Source organism: Maylandia zebra, linkage group LG19, assembly GCF_041146795.1.
Source record: "Maylandia zebra isolate NMK-2024a linkage group LG19, Mzebra_GT3a, whole genome shotgun sequence".
Classification (NCBI taxonomy): domain Eukaryota; kingdom Metazoa; phylum Chordata; class Actinopteri; order Cichliformes; family Cichlidae; genus Maylandia; species Maylandia zebra.
The window spans coordinates 30,692,750-30,713,820 of record NC_135185.1 but is presented as its reverse complement, the minus strand read 5'-3'; the positions used below and the strand labels follow the sequence as shown (position 1 = coordinate 30,713,820).

Sequence of the window (21,071 nt, the reverse complement as noted above, 5' to 3'; positions counted from 1 at the left end):
CTTTTTGAATATGGTTTCTGATAGATATCCACTGAGATCTGTGAGGCACAGCGATGAAAGTAGACGAGTGGACTACAGCAGCATCACTACGGTACAGAAGAAACGTCTGTTTGCAGCTGCAAAAACTAAATGCGTTTTCATTTTTGGCTAAGTCTCTCTTCTCTGTTTTGTTACAGTACTACCATTCAGTGAGGGTCTTCGCAGGTCAGGACCCTGCCTGTGTGTGGGTTGGATGGGTTACTCCTGACTACCATTACTATAGCAACAACTTCAACCTCAGCAAGAATCGTACAGTGACTGTAACCCTGGGCGATGAACGTGGGCGAGTCCACGAGAGGTGACGCCCTCTGTGTTCATATGTAATAAATGCTGACGATTATTTTTAATTACTAACCTTGTAAAGATTTTTATATATGCTTATTACTGACAGCGTGAAGAGGAGTAACTGCTACATGGTGTGGGGTGGTGATGTCACCAGCACTTCCCACACCTCCGGTCGCAGCAATGTGGATCTGGAGATCGGCTGTCTAATAGATTTGGCCACTGGCCTATTGACATTCACCGTCAATGGCAAAGATATCTCTACCTCCTACCAGGTACAATACACACAGCTGTGCAAGCAAGAATATAACTATTGCTATGTTTCTCTATAATTAAAAGTATCTAGTGTGATGGGTGCAACCCAAAATAACTATGCTACCGAACTAATAAAAAAGTAAATTTACAAAACTGTGCAAAAGTCTTGAACCTCTTCATCAGTTTTTTATATTTTGCTAGGAAAATAGAAATAAGGTGAAAGATTGAATGGAAATACAAAATATGGGGCAAAAACAGAGTTTGTACAATTCTAATGAGCTTGAAAGTCAATATTTGACACAACTGCCTTTGTTTTCCAACACATTTCTAAATAGTCTTCAGGAATAGTCCTGCAGGCTTCTTTAGGACATTCAATGATTTTCAGATGTTGGCTCCCCTTTGGTAAATTGTAAATGGAAAGTTATATTGTCTTTGGACTGTGGGAGGAAGCCGGAGTACCCGGAGGGAACCCACGCAAACACGGGGAGAACATACGAACCCTGGCCTGATGGTGGACTTGAACTCAGGACCTTTTTGAAGTGAGGCAACAGTGCTAACCACTGTGCCACTGTACTACAGTTAGTGGGGTTAGGTTGATTGGAAACTCTAAATTGTCCATAGGTATAGATGTGGGAGTGAATGCGAGTGTGAATGGTTGTCTATGTGTTAGCCCGGCGACAGACTGGCGACATGTCCAGGTGTAGAGCTTTTATCTACGCTTTCTATGCCTATTCACGTGCATCGGGGGCAACTTAGTGCATTTAGCAGGAGTCATGGATCGACCGACCTGACCTGCTCTACCGTAGCTTCTTTTTACTCCCAGTATGATCCCACTCTGTTTCAAAGTTGTTAAGGTTCGGGGAGGCCAGTCAGTGACCGACGGCATTCCATTGTGTGTTTTTCTATCCAGGTATGCTTTTACTGCTTTGGCAGTGTGTTTGGCATCATTGCGATGCTGAAAAATTAAACCGTTGCCAATCAGATCCTTTCCAGATGCTATTTCATGCTGGATCAAAATCTGACAGCACTTCTCACAGTTCCATCAGTTTTGACAAAATCCACAACACCACTGACTGACATGCAGCTCCAAATCAGACAGAGCTTCTTCTGTGTTTTACAGATGGCTGTAGACACTCACTGTTGTACCTCTTTCCTTACTTCCTCACTACACATTGACGAAGATTTGGAGAAAAACGTTCTTTCCATAAGACCTGTTCTCACTGATTTACATTCTAGTTCATATGTAATGTGGCATACCTCAGCTTTTCTTCTCGTTTTCCTTCCTTAAGAATGAAAAAGGCAATCTTGTGCCTGTCAGACTGTGTTGTTTTTTTGTACATTTTGTATATATATATTTTTTGAAGATTCAAGGAAAAAATTACATGTTTTTGCAAAAGGCTGCTAGTAAAAATGTCAAAGATACAATTTAATATTCGCTCTTTTTGTCTGTTACGTGAAGACACAACACTTGTTCGTCCCTTGAGTTATGTGTTTGTTATTGCTTGAATGATTCATAGGTTGGAGTGAAGTGTTAACTTTAAAAAAACCCAGAGAACTGTGACGCAAAACCAATTGAAAACTTTAAAAGAACATCTGGCTCATTGGAAACAAAACTGTGAATTTGGACATCAATTTCAGGGTCTGCAAGTGCAGCCATAAACAATTCCCATCACTCCCACTTTTGAATCACCCTTTGAATCACCTGAATACCTGCACATCACCATTGTGCCCTGGAAATGCTTCCACGAATGCTGCTGTTTGGTCTCTGTTTATCGTAGTTCTCATCATCACTGATGGTCCTTGACAGTGTCATGGCGACAAAAGTTTATATTTGATGATGATAGCAAAATCACAAATGTGCAAGTGGTCAGAGCTGGATGCTCAAGGAGAGAACCATGAGGGGCATGGGGAGCAGTTAAATTTAATAAATCAGGTCAGTTTGTACACTAAGGAGCTTGGAAAGAAAAGCGTCTGGACTTCTTTAAGTTGCTTGAAGGCGTTTTACTTCTCATCTGAGAAGCTTCTTCAGTTCTAGGGTCAAATAGTGGAGTAGAGTCCCAGATTTAAGCCCTATGGGAGTGACCCCCAAGAGAGACATGGACCCCCTGATGATCCTCTACCTAATCATATGAGCCAAGGTGTGAAAATCGGTGTGGGTCACAATCAGCCAAGGTTTTGGGTGAACCCGCTGTGAAACCTAGCCCCACACAGTTGGTGTCGTAAGCCACTGCATCTGTTCAAAGATGTTCGTTCACAGTGGACATAGATGGCTTCTTTCACTCTGTCCTCGAAAGAGTGACCTTTGCCCTTTAGATGCAGATGGATAGCTGGCTCTTGTATGTTGTGCCATATGTTTATGAAGTGGCTGTTTGGTCTCTCCGATGTAGAGGTCTAAGCGACTTGAGCGAACTGAAGAAGCTTCTGAGAGGTGAAACGTCTTCAAGCAACTTAAAGAAGTCCAGACGCTTTTCTTTCCAAGCTCCTTAAACTACGATGACCTGGATGATTGAGAACCTTCACAGACATTTTGTAGAGTTTTATGGCTTTAGTTGTGGATCTTTTTTGGTAACAGCTTGTAAAATGATTTATAAAGGATATCAAGTCTTTTGCGAAGAAGATGCATGCATGCATTAATATCCTTATTCTTCACTAGCCTAATATTGGCCATGCATATATCCCTGCGTCTCCAGTTTAATCTGATGACCTTGAGAGTAACTTAATTTAAGACTTAATTTAAGACATATTTACTGAACAGAGAAGTGACTGTGCATCTTGTTGAATTGTGGACTTGTTGTTCAGATGTCCTCTCAAAAGTAAATCTCAAAATAATCTTTCAGAGGGTATAATCTTCTTACGTTCTTCCTCACTGAAATTCTTTGAGACTTCACACAGTACTGACTCATCGCCGACACTCTTAAATGTTCATGTGTACTCACTCACACACACACACACACACACACACACACACACACACACACACACACACACACACACAAACTAAACTGCACTAAGTAGCAGAGTTTTCATGATGCATCATTAAGCTGCTTTCCTTAAGTCACGCTTTCAAGCTCCTTCTCAAGCTTTTGATATTTACTTCCTGTTTGGACCTTTTGTTTGCTTTCTTTTCACTTTTCTCTGTTCCAGGTGGAACCAAACACCAAGCTTTTCCCCGCTGTGTTTGTGCGACCCACCAGCCCCAGCCTCTTTCAGTTTGAACTGGCTAAAATAAAGGTGCGTGGCTCCTAATTTTACTTTTCCATTACAACAGGCTTACTTTTGTGTCTGCAATACCATAGAAATGAATGCTGTGCTCAGACAGGATTCCCATCAGCTGTCTCTGTGTGCTCTCCAGAACGCCATGCCTCTGTCATCAGCCATCTTCAAGAGTGAGCATAAGAACCCGGTTCCACAGTGTCCGCCCCGACTGGATGTCCAGACCATAAACGCCGTGCTGTGGAGCCGCATGCCCAACAGTTTCCTCAAAGTGGAAACGGCCAGGGTTAATGAGAGGCATGGATGGGTGGTTCAGTGCGTGGAGCCCCTGCAGATGTTGGCAGTGCACATACCTGAAGAGAACAGGTGTGAAACAAGGCTTAGTTCGCTTATAAGTTGGATTTGTTACTTTTTAAAGCACACTAGTCAATGCACACAGTATCTTAAATGTTTAATCTATACAGGAAGTTTCAAACCTTTTTTACCGAGGACCAGAGACAGCATGCAACTGCCTGTTGTAACACAACTTGTGTTCTTTATTCTTAAACAAAAGATGTACTAAATACTGATCTGCTAAGTTCTTTTTGTTTTGTGATCAGAACAAGGCTAACTGTTTTGCCCCATTTCTATTTTCTTAAAGCTAATTTCCTGTTTCATCTAGCTTTATTTTTAGCTTAAAGTAATGACAGTGGTATTCATATTCTCATTTAACTCTTAAAAAAGACAAGCTTCCTGTAACCATCAGCACACATTGCAATAAAGTGATTTAGTCATATTTTATTTTTTGGTAACACAGTAAAAAAATTTTTAATCTCAACAGTCACTCAGGATTTTCTGCTTTCCTCAGTTTTGTCGCTGTGTATTAAAATGTCCTCGGCTATAAGCTGTTAGACAGACAAAACAGGTTTGAAGTTGTCACCGTGGGCTTCGCTAAATCATCGTGCTGATTTTTTAACTGTTTGTGACAAGTGTATTAAGCAACCAGAAGGATTAAGGGACGGGGAGTTTCAAGTTATTATCACCTTCCATTCTGACGTATAACTGTTAAGATTCTGGCCACTGAACCTTTAAAATTTAAGAGCAAGACGTGAGTTTAGAGTGCAGTGCCATTAGCTATGACTAGCAAACTTGGTTAGTAACCTACATCGCATAAACACATGATTCTTAGTTAATGGTAAGCAACAAACCACCAATAACATAACTAATAAATTACTGTAATTTCACCACACAGTTATCCATATTTTCTGTCAGACAGAAAAGGCACCAACAACACAAAAATGGTTGAGTGACTCAGATTAGCTAGCATGAAGCCTAGCGGCTAGCGGGCAGCCACCTGGGAGTGAAAGCAGCCATGCTCCTCACAGTTAGTGTGAAGGGGGGTAAATTAGCTGTAGAGGGAAAAATCATTCTAACCCTCAGCTGTGAAAGCCTCACCCAGCCGGGCAAGTAGGCAGCTAAGTTTGTGAACACAATAACTAGAGAATGAGGCGATGTAGGGTTTTCAAATTGATACCATAACAATAATACCATATCTGTTAGAAATGTCAGGCAAATTTGAATCTCAGTCACCTTGAAGGTCAAGTTTTCTGAAAATCTTGTGATGCGATAACTAAAGATGTAAGTCACCTTGGATTTTCACATTGATTGGAGGTGAGGAGTAGTATTTTTTTATACCAGGTTGTAAACCTTCCATGGTAACGTTGGACACTTTAAGACTGGGTTTTATTGAGAGTCACTCACTAATGCTGGGCAGACACTGCGATTTTTTCAGTCACGTTATTCAGCTCCTGCTCAAACTGCACGATTGACTCGCAGGGGTTAGAAGTTCATAGGTCACGATGCAGGGTCTCACACTATACGGCCCGATGCTCTGATGCGACCTGAGTGCTCACACTGTGCGTCCATAAAAATGAAGGTTATAACAGAAATTCTGTCGCTCGCTCTCTCTGTCTTTCACTCACACAGACACACCACCATCAACTTTGCTAAATTGCTAATGAAAAACATTGGTCAGGCAGCTGTGATTGAGCAGCAGTGTAAATCCAACTATTTTCACGGTTGTTGTGGTCGTGATCATTTTGTGAGGCCACATCGAAAAGGCTCGGATGAGCTTTCCAAAGTTCTCCAAGTTGTGCCTCCATCGCTTGTGTCCAGATCACACACTGCACAGCCGCGCTGCGCAGTCTTTTTCACCGACATTTGTGTTTGCGCGTGCACAGTGTGACAAACTGCGGTGACACCCTCACGACGGTCACGAGGATTTCAAACAGGTTTGAAATCCTCGTGACCAAGCGATTGATGATCGGGAGCTGGTCGTGAGGTGTCAATCGCATCTCGTTACCCCACGTATACTACACGATGCACGACGCACGATGAAGGCCAAAATCGGGCCGATCGCCAAAACGGTTGCACGACTCAAAATGGGCCAAAAATCGCAGTGTCTGCCCAGCATTATGGAGACATCTTTAATGACCATTTCAAGTCCAACTGCACTGAACTGGCTTTACTTTTTAGCTCTAGAGGATGCTGCTTGAGAATTTCACATTGGATGCTGTCACATGTAAAAAGCAACTTACTGGCTTGAAAAAAATCCCCAAGATAGAAAAATATGAGTTTTTAAAGTTTCTCCCTGACCACCAAGTAGACTAGATCACAAACTTCGTGTTATGAACCATCATGAATTCTGCTAACTCTTGCTCTTTTTAATGAAAGGTGCGTTGACGTCATGGAGCTCTCGGAGCAGGAGGACATGAAGAAGTTCCACTATCACACCTTGAAACTGTACTGTGCCCTCTGCGCTCTGGGAAACACTCGTGTGGCCCACGCCCTTTGCAGCCACCTGGACCAATCACAGCTCTTGTACACCATCGACAATCAGTACCTGTCTGGCACGTTACGCGAGGGCTTCTACAATGTTCTGATTAGCACCCACCTGGAGACAGCCAAAGAGGCACGACTCATGATGAAAGATGAGTTCGTCATTCCTGTCACGGCCGAGACACGCTCCATTCGTCTCTTTTCTGATGCTTCTAAAAAGCACCTCCCGCCTGGGGTGGGGCTTAGCACCTCCCTGAAACCACGCCTAAACTTTACCCCACCGTGCTTCATCAGCACCAAACGGGAGCATCTGTACAGTCCCCAAATCCCACTGGATGCACTGAAGGAGAAAGCGATTTCGATGTTGACAGAGGCTGTTCAAAGCGGAGGGCACCACATCCGAGATCCTGTCGGAGGATGCGTGGAGCACCAGTTTGTTCCAATCCTGAAGCTCATTAGCACCTTGCTGACGATGGGTGTGTTAGGAAGCGAGGACGTTCGTAAGATTTTACTGCTCATTGACCCGAACGTCTTCAAAGAGGCAAGAGAGGAGGGAGCCACGGGGGCCACAGACAAAGAGGGACTAACAGGGGCAGAGGAAAAGGCGGTGGAAGCTGGAGAAGAAGAGGCAATCAAAGAGGCTCAACAGCCAATGGAAGGACTGCTGGAGAAGAGGCTGCCAGAGCCGGTTAAACGACAGGTGATCGTGAAAACACACACAATTGTATACACAACAGACAAATAAAAATAACCAAAACATGTGAAATCGATGCACATTGTAATCTTAAAGTGACAATCCACAGCTACGAACTAACCACACAGCTGTCCTCTCAAATGCTCCGTAACTGCTCTAATGTAATAGGCCCGTTCAGAGATCAGCCAAACATGAAATAGCTCCGTCTCGTATCGAACAAATGATCTCACGAATAAATATCTCTCTTTAACAAGTGGGATAATGTGAAGCCATAAGGCATTTCGATATGTTTCTGTCATTCTTGATAACTAACACCTGCTTTGTCACAACAGTGATGGAAGAGTACCTGTTTGTGTGCCTCCTCTCCAGATGTGCGAGCTGCTTCACTATTTCTGTGACTGCGAACTGAAGCACCGTATCGAGGCCATTGTGTCCTTTTCTGACAGCTTCGTGTCCAAGCTGCAGTACAACCAGAAGTTCCGCTACAATGAGCTGATGCTGGCCCTCAATATGTCTGCTGCTGTTACAGCGAAGAAGACCAAAGAGTTCAGATCACCGCCTCAAGAACAGGTGAGAAGAAGCACGCCGGGTCTAAGCCAGCGGATCCCAAAGTAGGAAGTAAAATGCAGCATTTCGATCACTGACTGGCCTGTTCCAGTTTAGATGATTATCTTTTACAGCCATTCTGCTGTAGATTTACTGCTGTGTTTGGGATTGTTATCCTGCTGTATGACAAAAAATTTGTACAAGCTTTAGCTGTTGGAGAGACGGCCTCACATTTGACTTTCAAATACTTCAGTACAGAGTTCATAGACTTTTTCCAGCTACACAATTTCTGTAGCTGCAAAACAAAAGCCAAATCATCTCCCTCCACCGCCATGCTTGACAAGTGGTAAGAGCTGTTATGTGCTGATATGCTGTGTTTCATTTGGCACTGTGCAATATGGCCAAACATCTCAATGATACACAGTGCATAGAAATCACAAAAGTATTCTCCTGATTTGTTCTTTGTAGAGAGAAATGGCTTTCTTCTTGCAGCTCTTCCAAACAACCCTTACTTGTTCAGTCTTTTTGTATTTATAGTGTCATGAAATTGAACATTTACCACAAGGCCTTCTGTGAGCATTGCACATCTGAAATTGGGCTCAATTTTCTTGGATGTCTTGAATGTTTGCTACTACTGAATAATCTTAATCACTGCAGAGTGATTGACTTCAAACTGTTTGGAAATAGCCTCGTGGCTATTGGCTATTGCTTCTCTAAGACCATTGGTGGTCTAAGGCATTGTGTTAACACACACCTGAAATCTCCAGACTAGTAAACATCTGCCTACTGATGATCAATGAGTTGAGTGTGTTTGATTAACAGCACCTAGCTGCCACTAACCCTCCTAATCCCAAAGGAAACAATAAGGGTGTGTTTAATTTTTCACATTTTACCTTCATTTGTGTCGGATTGTTTTTGTTCAATTGAGACTGTTTACCAAATTTTAAAACCCGACACTCACCAGATTATTCCATTTTTACGTTAAAGCATTAAAAAAGAGGTGATGTATTGCGCTTCTCCACCACAGCACCACTTTTCATCTGTGCCGGGGCTCCCTCGTGACAGCTTTACCCCGGCAGTTGTGTATCTCTGCTAATGGATTTCTGACAGTGCGCATATCTCCCGAGTGATCGTAGTGACGCTCGTGTGACGCAAGTGTGCAAAATAGCTGCAGAGGGTAAATGGCAGTAATTGTGCATCATTTAGAGAAAGAATAAAAAAAGAATATGTGACTCTGTAATAACTCAGTATACGGAAAACCTGCAGGCTCATGGCTTCAACTGATTGGTCAGTACCGTTGTTGTCTGAATACGTGACTAATTTGAGATTAATGTAGATTTTGGTTCAGTTCTTTCTGCCTCTTTTAGCCCAGAGAGAACCAGAGCTGCTTCTGGCTCCTAATGTTTCATAAAGCTCTCTTCTTTGTCTATATGTGAGAGTGTGCGAGCAAAGCTTCAAGGCAAATTCATTCCTCTTGGTCTTGGTTTGATGGCATTGCTTCCCCGGGAGGGCACACTCATCTGCACAAGAGTGCACATACATAGAGCATTTCTTTAAGGTCACGGCTGCAGACAGAATTCAGTGCAGCACAGCTCGTTTAATGGCTTGTCATGGTGTCCTTCGGCCTGTTAGCGCAGAGAGAGAATTAGCCACTCGAGCTGCGTTTTTTCTCTGTGATTCCTGCAATAACAACATTATAACAAAGCTGGGATAGTCTCCAGCCCTGCACAATGTACTACAGTAATTTGTATATAGAATAGAATAGAGTAGAATAGAATAATCCTTTAATTGTCCCACAAGGGGAAATTTGGTTGTAACAGCAGCCAGAAAGACACATATACAACAAACAGGACACGGAACAGAAACATACACAATTTTTCTTACTTATTTACATTAAGGACAATGGTTACTATAAACAGAGTACTGTACAGTTATTAAATTAAATAAAAATAACTAACTATGCCTTTTTTTGTATCTCTATGCATCTAATTTGAACATTTTCCCACATTTTAGATCAACATGCTGCTGAACTTCAGTATGGGAGAGGACTGCCCGTGCCCTGCAGACATCCAGGAGGAACTCTATGATTTTCATAATCAGCTGCAGCTCCACTGTGGTGAGATGCAGCTCTTGCAAAAAACATTATGAACCGCAATGCTAAACTGTTTATGTTTATTACAACACATATATCATCATTTTGCAACATGATGCAGCAATGTTACATTTCCCTGATTGCTTTTAGAATTCATTACAGTTATTTTACCGAGGCAGCACAAGCCGGCATTATGGCTGATAATGTAAGAATAATAAACAAAACAAACATCCTTATGAAAAATGCTTTACGTGCACATATTTCTTGGCACTGTTAGCTGCCGTTGCGTCGCCATCAGCAAAATTGTGCCTGTACTTCATGAGATGTTTCTTCCTCTCTCTCTGCAGCGCTTTCTGCCAAGGCAGAAGATTTGAACGTTCGCTGCTTCCGCAATTTCTCTGACATCTTGATGTTTTGATAAATAATTGAATCGCCCTCCCTTCCGTGGTGCTGCCGATCTAATGGCGGCCTCACCTGCGCAAAAAAAACAAAGAAACTTTAAATTGCTAAGAAATAAGAAGAGGGAGAGTTGTCCTGCGCATCATGCACATTGTGGTTGTTTTTTCTCTCTGTGTAATGCAGGAATCCCTATGGAGGAAGATGAAGACGAGCAGGATACATCGATTAAAGGTCGCCTCCTTATGCTGGTGAACAGGATCAAAGGCCAGGCGCACAAAGCAGAGGAGCCCACGAGGATGGAGCAAGCTGCACCCTGTGAGGAAATCACCGCTTTCATTGCACTGCATGAATGATGGAGCTGTGCCTACTGTATCGTTACACCTGAACGTGGTTAAGAGCTAACGATGATGCGGATTAAAAGTTAATTAGTGAGCAGGGGAACAACAAATTTGAGGAATATGACTGCAGAAGCATACCGAATCACAAGTGGAAGCAGTTTACTCTTAGGATGTGTTACTTCATAGTCAAGCTGTCCAACAACAAGAAAAAAAGGTGTCCTTGAGCAAGACATGGAACTGGTTTGGTTTGTTGTTGTTGTTTTCCCATAAAAGCACAAGTGCTGAGCTCACGCTTTGTACATTTAGTCCCTGCTACATTTTGCTCATTCATGGCCTTGTTCACCTCTTTCTGTACAACCTCTGTGTCTCTCTTTGTGTTCCTGGCACAAAAGAGAGGGCAGAATTAACAGGAGATGTTTCTGTATTGCACTTCTAGCGCCCTCAGTCTGCCGCTGCCACGTGGACTGATTCACTGGGTAGCAGTCATTTCCATTTCAATTTCCCTTCAATTTCATTATGGAAATATGCAGCCTGGTGGAGCAGAGAGGCTTCAGAGTGAAGAGGATCCTGTGTCAGCCGCTCTGGGAGATGAGAGCGGGGAAACGAAGGGGAAAAAAAATCCAAAATCGTCAGCGATAAAACTCAATGCTTAACCTGATTAAACTCACAGACACGTGCAGACTGCATGAGATCGAGCACAAACATAGCAACACAAACGTTTCAGTAGCAGGTCCAAATAACGGGTGTGCCGCAAGAGTGCAACTGCGAGATGTGTCTAATTGCCTCTCTCAGGGATCAGGGACCACCACTGAATGTGAGTGACCACAAGTTCTTATTTAACTGGGCAAAGTTCTGTTTAGAGTTGGATATTTTGTGCTTAAAGACAAATTGCACACTTAGGCCAGCCCTAAAGCATCCCTACTTCACCTCTCTAATGGTGACCATACTGTAACCTGCCCAAATAATCATCCTGTGTTCAAAATATCTTGAAACATCATGAAAGTGCCACAGACAAATCACATATACAAATATGATAGATCTCTTAAATGGTATACCAAGCACGGTTTTCCTAGATGTTAGGATATTCAAATGGCACAACAAAAAAAGATTCGATCCACTGGTGTCGTTGCTGAATGATTTTAGTGTGGACCAAAGTTGTGGACCAACTGACCGTTGTCCTCATCCCTGTTATCGTCCCTCTTTGTGCAGTTAATACAAAACTGAGCTGGCTCGTGCTTTGTTCTGTCCTTTTATCATACACTGATAAGCCACAATAACCTTCCAGATGATCAGCTGCATTTCCACAGAACCTCTTGGGCTATTTTGTGATATCCACTGGGGATTTAAATGACCATGGATGCTTGTGTGATGTGTTTAAAACAATCTGTAGTTGACTGATACTTTTCAAAGTAACATTCACATGAATCCCAGCAGAGTGTTGCACTGCAAAGAAACAATACTTTTTATTCACCTCACCTGTAAGTGGTTTTAATGTTGTTGTGTATATTATGTGTCTGGGATTGTAGATAACGTTTAAAACTAGATATATGCTTTAGTGCAGCAGTCTCCAACCCCTGGACCGTTACTGGTCCATGAGTCATTTGGTACCGGGCTGCGAGAGTTGAGGCTCGGGTGTGAAATTTATCGTTTTTTAACGTTAACTCGGTTTCCCGGGGTCTTTTCCCGTGTGTTATGAATAAATCTTTTTTTTTTGGTACCAGTACTGGTTTTATTTTGTTGTATTTATCCGCGACACCTTAAAGGCCGCTCCGTGAAAATATTGTCGGACATAAACCGGTCCGTGGCGCAAAAAAGGTTTAGTGTGCTTTAGTGTCTACGGTTTGTCATTTGTTGGTGTGTTTCCTTTTAAGTGGGTTTAGGCTCCAAGGAAGTAGTAGGACACCAAGTGAAGAAGACACCTATTAAATTTTGGTGCTGCGATTCAGGCTGTAACTGCTCTTCATCACGTCATCTCTCTTTCTCTCCTGGAGTCCCTGAAGATACAGATGGCTCCACTGTCTCAACCATTATTTCATAAGAATGAAGTAAAAGGAGCACAGAAGCTGTTTGGTTTAGTTTATCCAGTAGGAGCATTTAATGGTCAGATATGAGGAGATCTGTGTGTGTGTGTGTTTCCATCACTGTGACTCTGGATAGTCCAGCTTTCTTTACTGGGGCGTAGTAAGGGAGAAAGTGGGAGAGCAGTATATTTAACAGCAAAGCAGGCAGTGACTGTGTTTGATAGTGTGACAGAGTGCGAGTCAGGTGCTTGCTGAGAGAGGAAAAAAAATGTCGCTTCTTAATCTCGAGCTTTTGCATCTGCCCTTTCTCTGACACCCACGCAGCTCTCGGCAGCAGGATCTGTTACTGGTGCCATCCTGCTGGCTTCCCGCCCATCTCACAAAAAACCACAGACCCGTGCACTGACTGACAGTCTGCTGTCAAACAGTCTTTTGAAAACCAAGAGAACCAATCAACCAAACAGACACGTGGTCTTAAAAACGCAATCACCTAATTGCAGTACTGTTAAGGAAATCAACTGTGTGTTAATGACTCCATCGTTTATGGTACCGGACTGTTTAATTGATGTTTTTTTCCATCCTTTGTGTGTTCATAACCATAAAAAAACAAACCCACACACTCTATTGATCCAGTTTTAATGAAGCCTTAAGAGTAACCCACATATGAGCTGTCCAAACAAATGTTTCCTTTTAACCGCAAAGAACTATTAAAACCATATCCTGTTTCCTTCTTTATTCTTTACATAACAGTGGATCTTTCTGCCCCACTGAAAGTGTGGCTTTGGCATAAACTAATATTTTTCAAAGATTAGCTCATGTGACACAAGCATCCAGTTTTTTGTTGTTGTTTTTTAAAGCCACGTGAAGACTTCGATGTTGCCGTCTTTTTTCTTTCTTCTTTCTGTTCTTAAGGTCTTATTTGCCACATGGAGCAAGTTCTTTTGTTCAATATTCAAGCGTCAGTTGTGAAAAAGAAAGCACGCTGTCAAGTAGGCAGGTTAATGGAGGGAATTTGTGCATTAATGTGTGCCTACTGTATGTTAAGTGCCTCTTGTTGTGACCCCAGCTAATGGGAAGAGGGTCAAAGTCAATGTTCCTTTCAAGGCCCGTGATGTACAATAAGGATGTCGAAACGATACAGCGAGCGCTTCTGCCACGGCGAGCCTTTCTCTGCTTTGCTGTTTAATACGAGGCAATCAGCTTGTTTAATAAAAGGAAACTGAGTCGTCTTTGCTCATGTTTATTTCCAGCCAATCTGAAAGAGCTTATCTCTCAGACCATGGTCAGCTGGTCCCAGGAGTGTCACATCCAGGACCCTGAACTTGTTCGCAAAATGTTCAGCCTGCTGAGGAGGCAGTACGACAGCGTTGGAGAGCTCCTCCGAGCCATGAGGAAGACGTACACCATCAGCGCTGCCTCGGTCCAGGACACCATCAACCTCTTGGCCTCCCTGGGCCAGATCAGGTCTCTGCTGTCAGTTCGAATGGGAAAGGAGGAGGAAAAGCTCATGATTGATGGACTGGGGTAGGTCATTCGACTCGTATGGAACTGATTTAGATAGAAAAACTGTTTTTTTTTTTTTCTTTCAGCAAACACCTAAATATTCAACGTTTGCTTCTTTTCATGTGCTTTTTAGTGACATTATGAACAACAAGGTCTTCTACCAGCACCCGAACCTGATGAGAATACTGGGCATGCACGAGACTGTCATGGAGGTCATGGTCAATGTCCTCGGAGGAGACAAGTCCCAGGTTTAACATCTTCTGCTTTACCCACATGGAGTCTGTAGCACCATCTCAGCAGAAACTGTGTTTTAATCCAGTCTTGCATGCTTTCCTTTGTGTGTAAAGCATGGTCGCAGAGCAGGTTTGCATTAATGAGGACGTGGTCCTGACTACGCAGAAGGGCAGAAAGGGCAGACTGAATCGGGCTGGCTTGCTGGCAGCGTGTGACGATGTCAGGCCTTTTACGCATCAATTAGAAGCCGAGACATGCGGGGGGAGTTTAGAGTAACATGCATGAAGGAAGTCATTACTGTAAACTCAGTTCCCCAGAGTGAAGCAACAGTTTCTCCAAAACCACTTATGATCAGCTGCTTTTCGAGGGACACTTCTGTATCCAGGGATAAAAGTAGTCATGTCCACTCATAAAAGCATGGCTGCTGCCTGCAGTCATTTCAAAACTTTAAAAGATGCAGTTTACTCTTATTAATATCCAAGTGAAGACATTTGAGCCTCTTAGGCTCTGTTTTATCCTACCCTTCAGGAAATTGCCTTTCCCAAGATGGTGGCCAGCTGTTGTCGCTTCCTGTGCTACTTCTGCCGGATCAGCCGTCAGAATCAGAAGGCCATGTTTGACCACCTCAGTTACCTACTGGAGAACAGCAGCGTGGGCCTAGGTGGGTACAGCCATGTTTAGAACAGGAGTGTAGTGGTTTACACATTCGTGTAACAAGTGAAAAATCCTCCGGTTTGGTCCCAGTGTTGTGGCAAAAAGTCATTTCTGACATTTCTGTGCTTTTTAAATATTGATTAACTTTATTTATATTGGTAAATACACTAGTGAACCGGATTAATGAAGGGGTCATATATAAAATCTAATCTAATCTAATATGTGAGCATTACGTGATGTATGACTTTATGACTCTACATTATGGTTCCCACATTATAATCAATGTTGTCCTTTTTGGTCACTTAAAGTATATTTATAAAACTGGGATGTCATATTTGTTACATTTTTCTGATAGAAAAATGATAACTGTATAGATAACAGTCACTCAGCCAAAAACCGTTTGCAGCTTCTGACAGGAATATTCTTTCTGGCTCAAAATAACTTAATATCAATTATTTATATTCTTTATCAAGTGACTTATGCCAGTTTAAATTCCCGCTATCGCTTTTTGGCAAATACCAGGAGGAGACACACATCCCTTCCTAGTTGCATCAGGAAGAATATAAGAAAACAATCTGCCAATCAGAAACAAGCTGACCTGACCACTGTGGCGACCCCTTTGTGAATAAGGGAACAGCTTAAAGTAGCTACGTGGCTGTCGAATTCTCTGAAAGGAGCCAAAGACCTCTTTCATTTCAGCCAGAGGATATGTGAAAGCTGAGCTGTATGAACTAACAACTCATTGAACTTATGTGTGTGTGTTTGTTCGCATGAACGACTTCACTTATTGCTCATAGGTTACAGCAGGTTATTTAGTACTACGGGGAAAAAAGCTAAAAAGGAAACAACTCTTGTGAAATCAAACAAGCTGTGATATAAATAATGTACAGTGCTATGTTATGTCCTAGTATGACTGAATTGTTCAGTGCAAACTGGTAAGAACCCTAAAACTAAGGCAGGTTAGCTTCCTGTTACATTTTAAAAAGTGGAAATAGCACCCCCTGCTGTTTACACATTATTTTGAAAAGCACACGTGGGCACAGGGTAGCTGTCTGAACAGTAAGACACAACAAAAATGACACTAACTATCTGAGCCTGTGTGGGTGGATTGTGTTGCAGCTTCGCCAGCTATGAGGGGCTCCACTCCGCTAGATGTGGCTGCTTCCTCAGTGATGGACAATAACGGGCTGGCTCTGGCACTTGAAGAACCTGACCTGGACAAGGTGAGTTTAAGTCACTGTGTAGTCTTCCTGCTTGATTCAGAGAGAAAGACAGTTTGGACTTGAGGACCTATACATGCATATTAAGAAAGAGATACCTACGGTAAGACCACCAGGGAGGGAATGCACAGATTATTTGAGCTACATGATGTGTGTAATGTATCTTTAGGTGGTCACCTACTTGGCTGGCTGTGGTCTTCAGAGTTGTCCAATGCTTCTGGCTAAAGGTTATCCAGACATTGGCTGGAACCCCATTGAGGGAGAGCGCTATCTGTCCTTCTTGCGGTTTGCTGTCTTTGTGAACGGTATGTCTGCATTTATTGGTTTCTCCCTGATTTCATCTCTCACTTGTTCTGTCTGTTTATTCTTGTGCCGCTCCTCTCTTTAAACGCACAGAGAAACGTAGCAGAGATTCAAAAGAACTGCCGTCACTTGCTTAAGGCGAAGTCTACTCAGATGTTGTCTACTCATGCTGAATGGCGAGCATCTCTATTCTTGCACGTATCCATATATGTTCGTGTTGCAGGCGAGAGTGTGGAGGAGAACTCGAGCGTTGTGGTGAAGCTGCTGATCCGTCGTCCGGAGTGTTTCGGACCTGCTCTGAGAGGAGAGGGAGGGAACGGTCTCCTGGCTGCCATGAAGGAAGCTATTAAGATCTCTGAGACGCCCGCTTTGGACCTCCCAGGCTCCGTCCAGGGAGTTAGCTCTGATGTGTAAGCCATAAAAATCAAGCAAATCTTGTAAAATCAATGCCAAGGCCTTAGCCTTCAGATTAACTGCTTTAACCAGCCCCTGTTGATTTGTGTCTTTGCTTCAATGCCCTTAAAAATGTTTCTGCTCTTTTCCCACTGTTAGGTCTGGTGATGGTGACGATGAAGAGGAGGTGGTCCACATGGGCAATGCCATCATGTCGTTCTACTCTGCTCTCATCGACCTGTTAGGACGTTGTGCCCCTGAGATGCATGTAAGTTTCTTAGAAAGTGTCACAGGTTGTTTTTCATGGAATTGCTTTGTTGTATTTTCCTCTGATTCACTTGCTTTTCCCGCCTAAAGCTCATCAACAAAGGGAAAGGCGAAGCTCTGCGCATTCGTGCTATCCTGCGCTCTCTGGTGCCTACTGAGGACCTCGTGGGAATCATTAGCATACCGCTCAAAATGCCCATTACTAACAAAGGTACTGGCTAACAACGTGACGTGTGAGCATGTGCATGTTACAGCATGTCACACACAGCGATTCCCAAACTATGCACGTTCAGTGCAAGGCGGAAAGTTATCGATTTCACTGCTCATGCCTTTTTAATCAGCGCGATGCTTTACCGCATGCTGCCGTGGCTCTGAGTGAGCCAGATCATTTCTATAGCGGGCTGTCTTGCTCTATTGATTGATCTGCTTAAGCATGGCAAGACTCGCCTCTTAAATTTGCTGCTGTGAGCATTGCCACACAAGCTTTGTCAGCAGGCCAAGAACCAAGACAACGAGTCAAGGGTCCAGAAAAACTGCTGCGTGCGTGCGGCCTAATGAATACGCATGGCTCTCCTAATTAGAAAAGACTTTCCATTATGAAGTGCATGCTGTTCCCTGGGTATTTCACTGCTTCACGCTTGCGTGGATCACAAAACTCCTCTTTGTTATGTCTGCTTCAAACTCCTAGATGGGTCAGTGACAGAGCCGGACATGTCGGCGAGCTTCTGTCCGGACCACAAGGCCCCCATGGTGCTGTTTTTAGACAGAGTGTATGGCGTGGAAGCCCAGAGCTTTCTGCTTCACCTGCTTGAAGTTGGCTTCCTCCCTGACCTGAGGGCTGCTACTTCTCTGGACACGGTAGGCGCAGCTGATAGCAGCGTAGGAGAAAAGTAATGAGTAGCCAGCCACCGTAACACGAACTTCAAGGAGTTTCTGGATCGATAATATCAGGCTCTGTTTTATAGCAATAAGAAGCAGCTCATTAAGCCAAAGCTCTGCTTTAAATTTGTTTGATTAATGTCATTGCTCTTTATTCTTATTAATCAACAGTACGCTTATAGATTACAACAAATAGCTGGAACACATCCATATGTTGCTTCTTTCAAATTGCCTCCTTAAAGTTTTAATCACTGTATATCTGAGTTTTGACATGTTGTGTGACCTTTTCCCCCTACAGGAGGGTCTGTGTACCACCGAGACAGCCCTGGCTATGAACCGCTACATCGGTTCAGCCATGCTGCCCCTCCTCACCCGCTGCGCCCCTCTCTTCGCTGGCACCGAGCACTACGCCACCCTCATAGACTCCACCCTGCACACCATCTACCGCCTGTCCAAAGGCCGATCGCTGACCAAGGCGCAGAGAGATGCGATAGAGGAGTGTTTGCTGTCTGTTTGCAAGTAAGAAGCGAAAGAGTTAAAAAAACCACTTTTCCAGAAGTAGTAAAGACTAACAACTTATCTTAACCATCTTTTTGAGTCAGTGTGACGCGCAAAATTGGTCAAAGTCTGAAGATGTTTAAAGGCAGCCCGAGTGCAGCAGAGCTCTTATCTCTCTCCCGCCCTGTCCCGCAGGCACCTTCGTCCCTCCATGCTGCAGCAGCTCCTGCGCCGCCTCGTCTTTGATGTGCCCTTGTTGACTGATTACTGCAAGATGCCTCTAAGGGTGGGCAACAGTTTCTTCGCTCTTTCATTCATTTAAATTCCTCCGTCATCCTTTATTTCAGATCCTCTGTCGCCCTGCCCTCGTGTTTTTGTTTTCGCTGCTTCCCGTCGTCCTAATTATTAATTACTTCTTAATCGCCGTCTTCTCCTTTATTTTAAGTTCTCCCTTTCGTTTCTACATGCTCTTTTTGTGTGGTCCATGTGGTCGCTGCATGGTCCCGCTTTGCTCTCATACGTTCATTAGATTTTCAGCTTGGTGGGGAGCTACCAACAGCTCATTTCCACTAACTCTAATCAATGTAATGGTGCTTGCATTCGCCCCTCTCACTCTCTTTCACGCTCACATAAACCCTCCCAAGGTGCCACAGCTGTAACGCACCTGTAAGAAGTGTTAATCAAAGTGGGGAGCTATAGGAGGGGAAAAAACAAAACAAGGGGGTGAAGTAGTGGACTGTCATTACGGGCTTGTTGGCTCTACGTCTCGACTCTGTCTCTCAGGCCACAGCAAAGAAATCCTGGAGATGTAATAGATTGCGGCTGGCCCACAAAAGTGTTTCTTACTTTAAGTTGTGCTGATTTTGGAAGAAGTGATTCCCCTGTGCGGTGCCATGTGTGGCAGTGTGCATGCTTATTACCTGTCTTTGAACTCGCTAAGCATGTGTGTCTTTCCTGTGCCCTCTAGCTGCTAACCAACCACTACGAGCAAAACTGGAAGTACTACTGCCTCCCTTCAGGCTGGGGCAGCTTTGGAACAGCCTCTGAAGATGAACTACTGCTTACCAAGAAGATCTTCTGGGGAGTGTTTGACTCTTTGTCTCAGAGGGTGAGGGAAAGTCCAAATGCTCTAAAAACACGATAAACCGTTCAATAAAAATCCCATAATTCATGCAGTCTTGATTAACATGTATGTATTCGAGGCACTGCTTGGGTATAAATAGGTTTAGGTCTATTAGCAATGCAGATGGCTGGACTCAGCACATCTCTCTAAATGCCCACTCACGAAAGGAGGCTTTGCAAAGCGCCGGTCTGAAAACATCAATATCTGGACAGCCGTCATTGATCCAAAGCCCCGAGCACGCCGGTCCCTCAGCTTTTAAGAATAATTCTTCATTAACGTTTCTTCCGCTTGCCTCTTGCTCTTTCTTTAAGACTGGAGTGGCTATACGACTTTATTCAAGTTCAGCTTAAATTAGCAGTGGAAGACATTACTTGCATTTGTTAAGTAACATTTTTATTTGCAGAGCTCTATAGGAGGAGATGCAATTTCACATTTATTCCTGTTGCTTTCCTTCTTTCCTCATGCAGAAGTACGACCCCGAGCTGTTCAAGATGGCCATGCCTTGTCTCAGTGCCATAGCTGGAGCTTTGCCGCCAGACTATGTGGATGCCTCCATTAGTACCACTGTGGAAAAGCCTGTTTCTGTGGATGCTCAGGGCAACTTTGACCCCAAACCAATCAATACGGCTAAGTAAGCCATTCTGAAGCCAGACACCAATTAGAAACCAATGCACACAAAAAAATGCAGCCACACACTCTGCGTAATTTCATTAACATGCATTTTGCACATACTTGCGACTAACTGTCAGCTTTTTATTCTAGCATCGCTCTTCCAGAGAAACTTGAGCATTTTGCCAACAAGTACGCCGAGCATACCCATGAGAAATGGTCTGCAGAGAAGGTAAGAGCCTTCGCCGAGTCAAATGGCTATTAAATGATGCTGTTTTAGAGCAGGCCACTGGTGTTATGAGAACAGAGCAGGGCACTGCGGAGGATGATAATCAGTGGAGGTGGATTTCAGCTACATGAAAGTGAATAAAAGTAACAAAATTAAGTCAGTGCTGTACATCATGATATCAGCATATCCAATCAGGGTCCCTGGAAGGGGTAGGTGGAGCCTAGCCCAGCTGTCTTAAGCTGATAAGTGGGAAAAAAGTGGATGGATGGTTATCATGATATTTTCTTTTCTTTCTCCTGTGTCACAGTAATGCTTCCCCCTTGGCGATGCCTCCTTCTTTGTTAGAGTGGAGGGATTGCTCTGGCATGCTGACAATAACTTTGGTAGAGCCATAGTAGAGAGCTAATGCGCTCTCTTGTGCCAGCTGCTTAGCCTGCATTGTCTCATTCGTTAAAGTTTTTAA

The 21,071-nt window shown here is 43.6% G+C and overlaps 1 protein-coding gene across 6 annotated transcripts in view; it reads left to right on the top strand.

The window, feature by feature from the left end:
- Positions 1-21,071, top strand: part of LOC101476662 (ryanodine receptor 3) — a 109,432-nt gene that overhangs the window by 55,495 nt on the left and 32,866 nt on the right. For all 6 annotated transcript variants that reach the window (XM_076877887.1, XM_024806245.2, XM_076877886.1 and 3 more), the window contains 23 exons: positions 25-91; positions 177-337; positions 431-596; positions 3,721-3,807; positions 3,929-4,155; positions 6,502-7,306; positions 7,670-7,870; positions 9,860-9,962; positions 10,521-10,652; positions 13,947-14,220; positions 14,333-14,447; positions 14,962-15,094; positions 16,207-16,310; positions 16,477-16,612; positions 16,834-17,020; positions 17,163-17,271; positions 17,361-17,481; positions 17,959-18,128; positions 18,448-18,668; positions 18,843-18,933; positions 19,615-19,755; positions 20,238-20,401; positions 20,533-20,611. In XM_076877887.1, the coding sequence (XP_076734002.1) occupies positions 25-91; positions 177-337; positions 431-596; positions 3,721-3,807; positions 3,929-4,155; positions 6,502-7,306; positions 7,670-7,870; positions 9,860-9,962; positions 10,521-10,652; positions 13,947-14,220; positions 14,333-14,447; positions 14,962-15,094; positions 16,207-16,310; positions 16,477-16,612; positions 16,834-17,020; positions 17,163-17,271; positions 17,361-17,481; positions 17,959-18,128; positions 18,448-18,668; positions 18,843-18,933; positions 19,615-19,755; positions 20,238-20,401; positions 20,533-20,611 (3,994 nt within the window). The remainder of the gene's footprint in view (positions 1-24; positions 92-176; positions 338-430; positions 597-3,720; positions 3,808-3,928; positions 4,156-6,501; positions 7,307-7,669; positions 7,871-9,859; positions 9,963-10,520; positions 10,653-13,946; positions 14,221-14,332; positions 14,448-14,961; positions 15,095-16,206; positions 16,311-16,476; positions 16,613-16,833; positions 17,021-17,162; positions 17,272-17,360; positions 17,482-17,958; positions 18,129-18,447; positions 18,669-18,842; positions 18,934-19,614; positions 19,756-20,237; positions 20,402-20,532; positions 20,612-21,071) is intronic.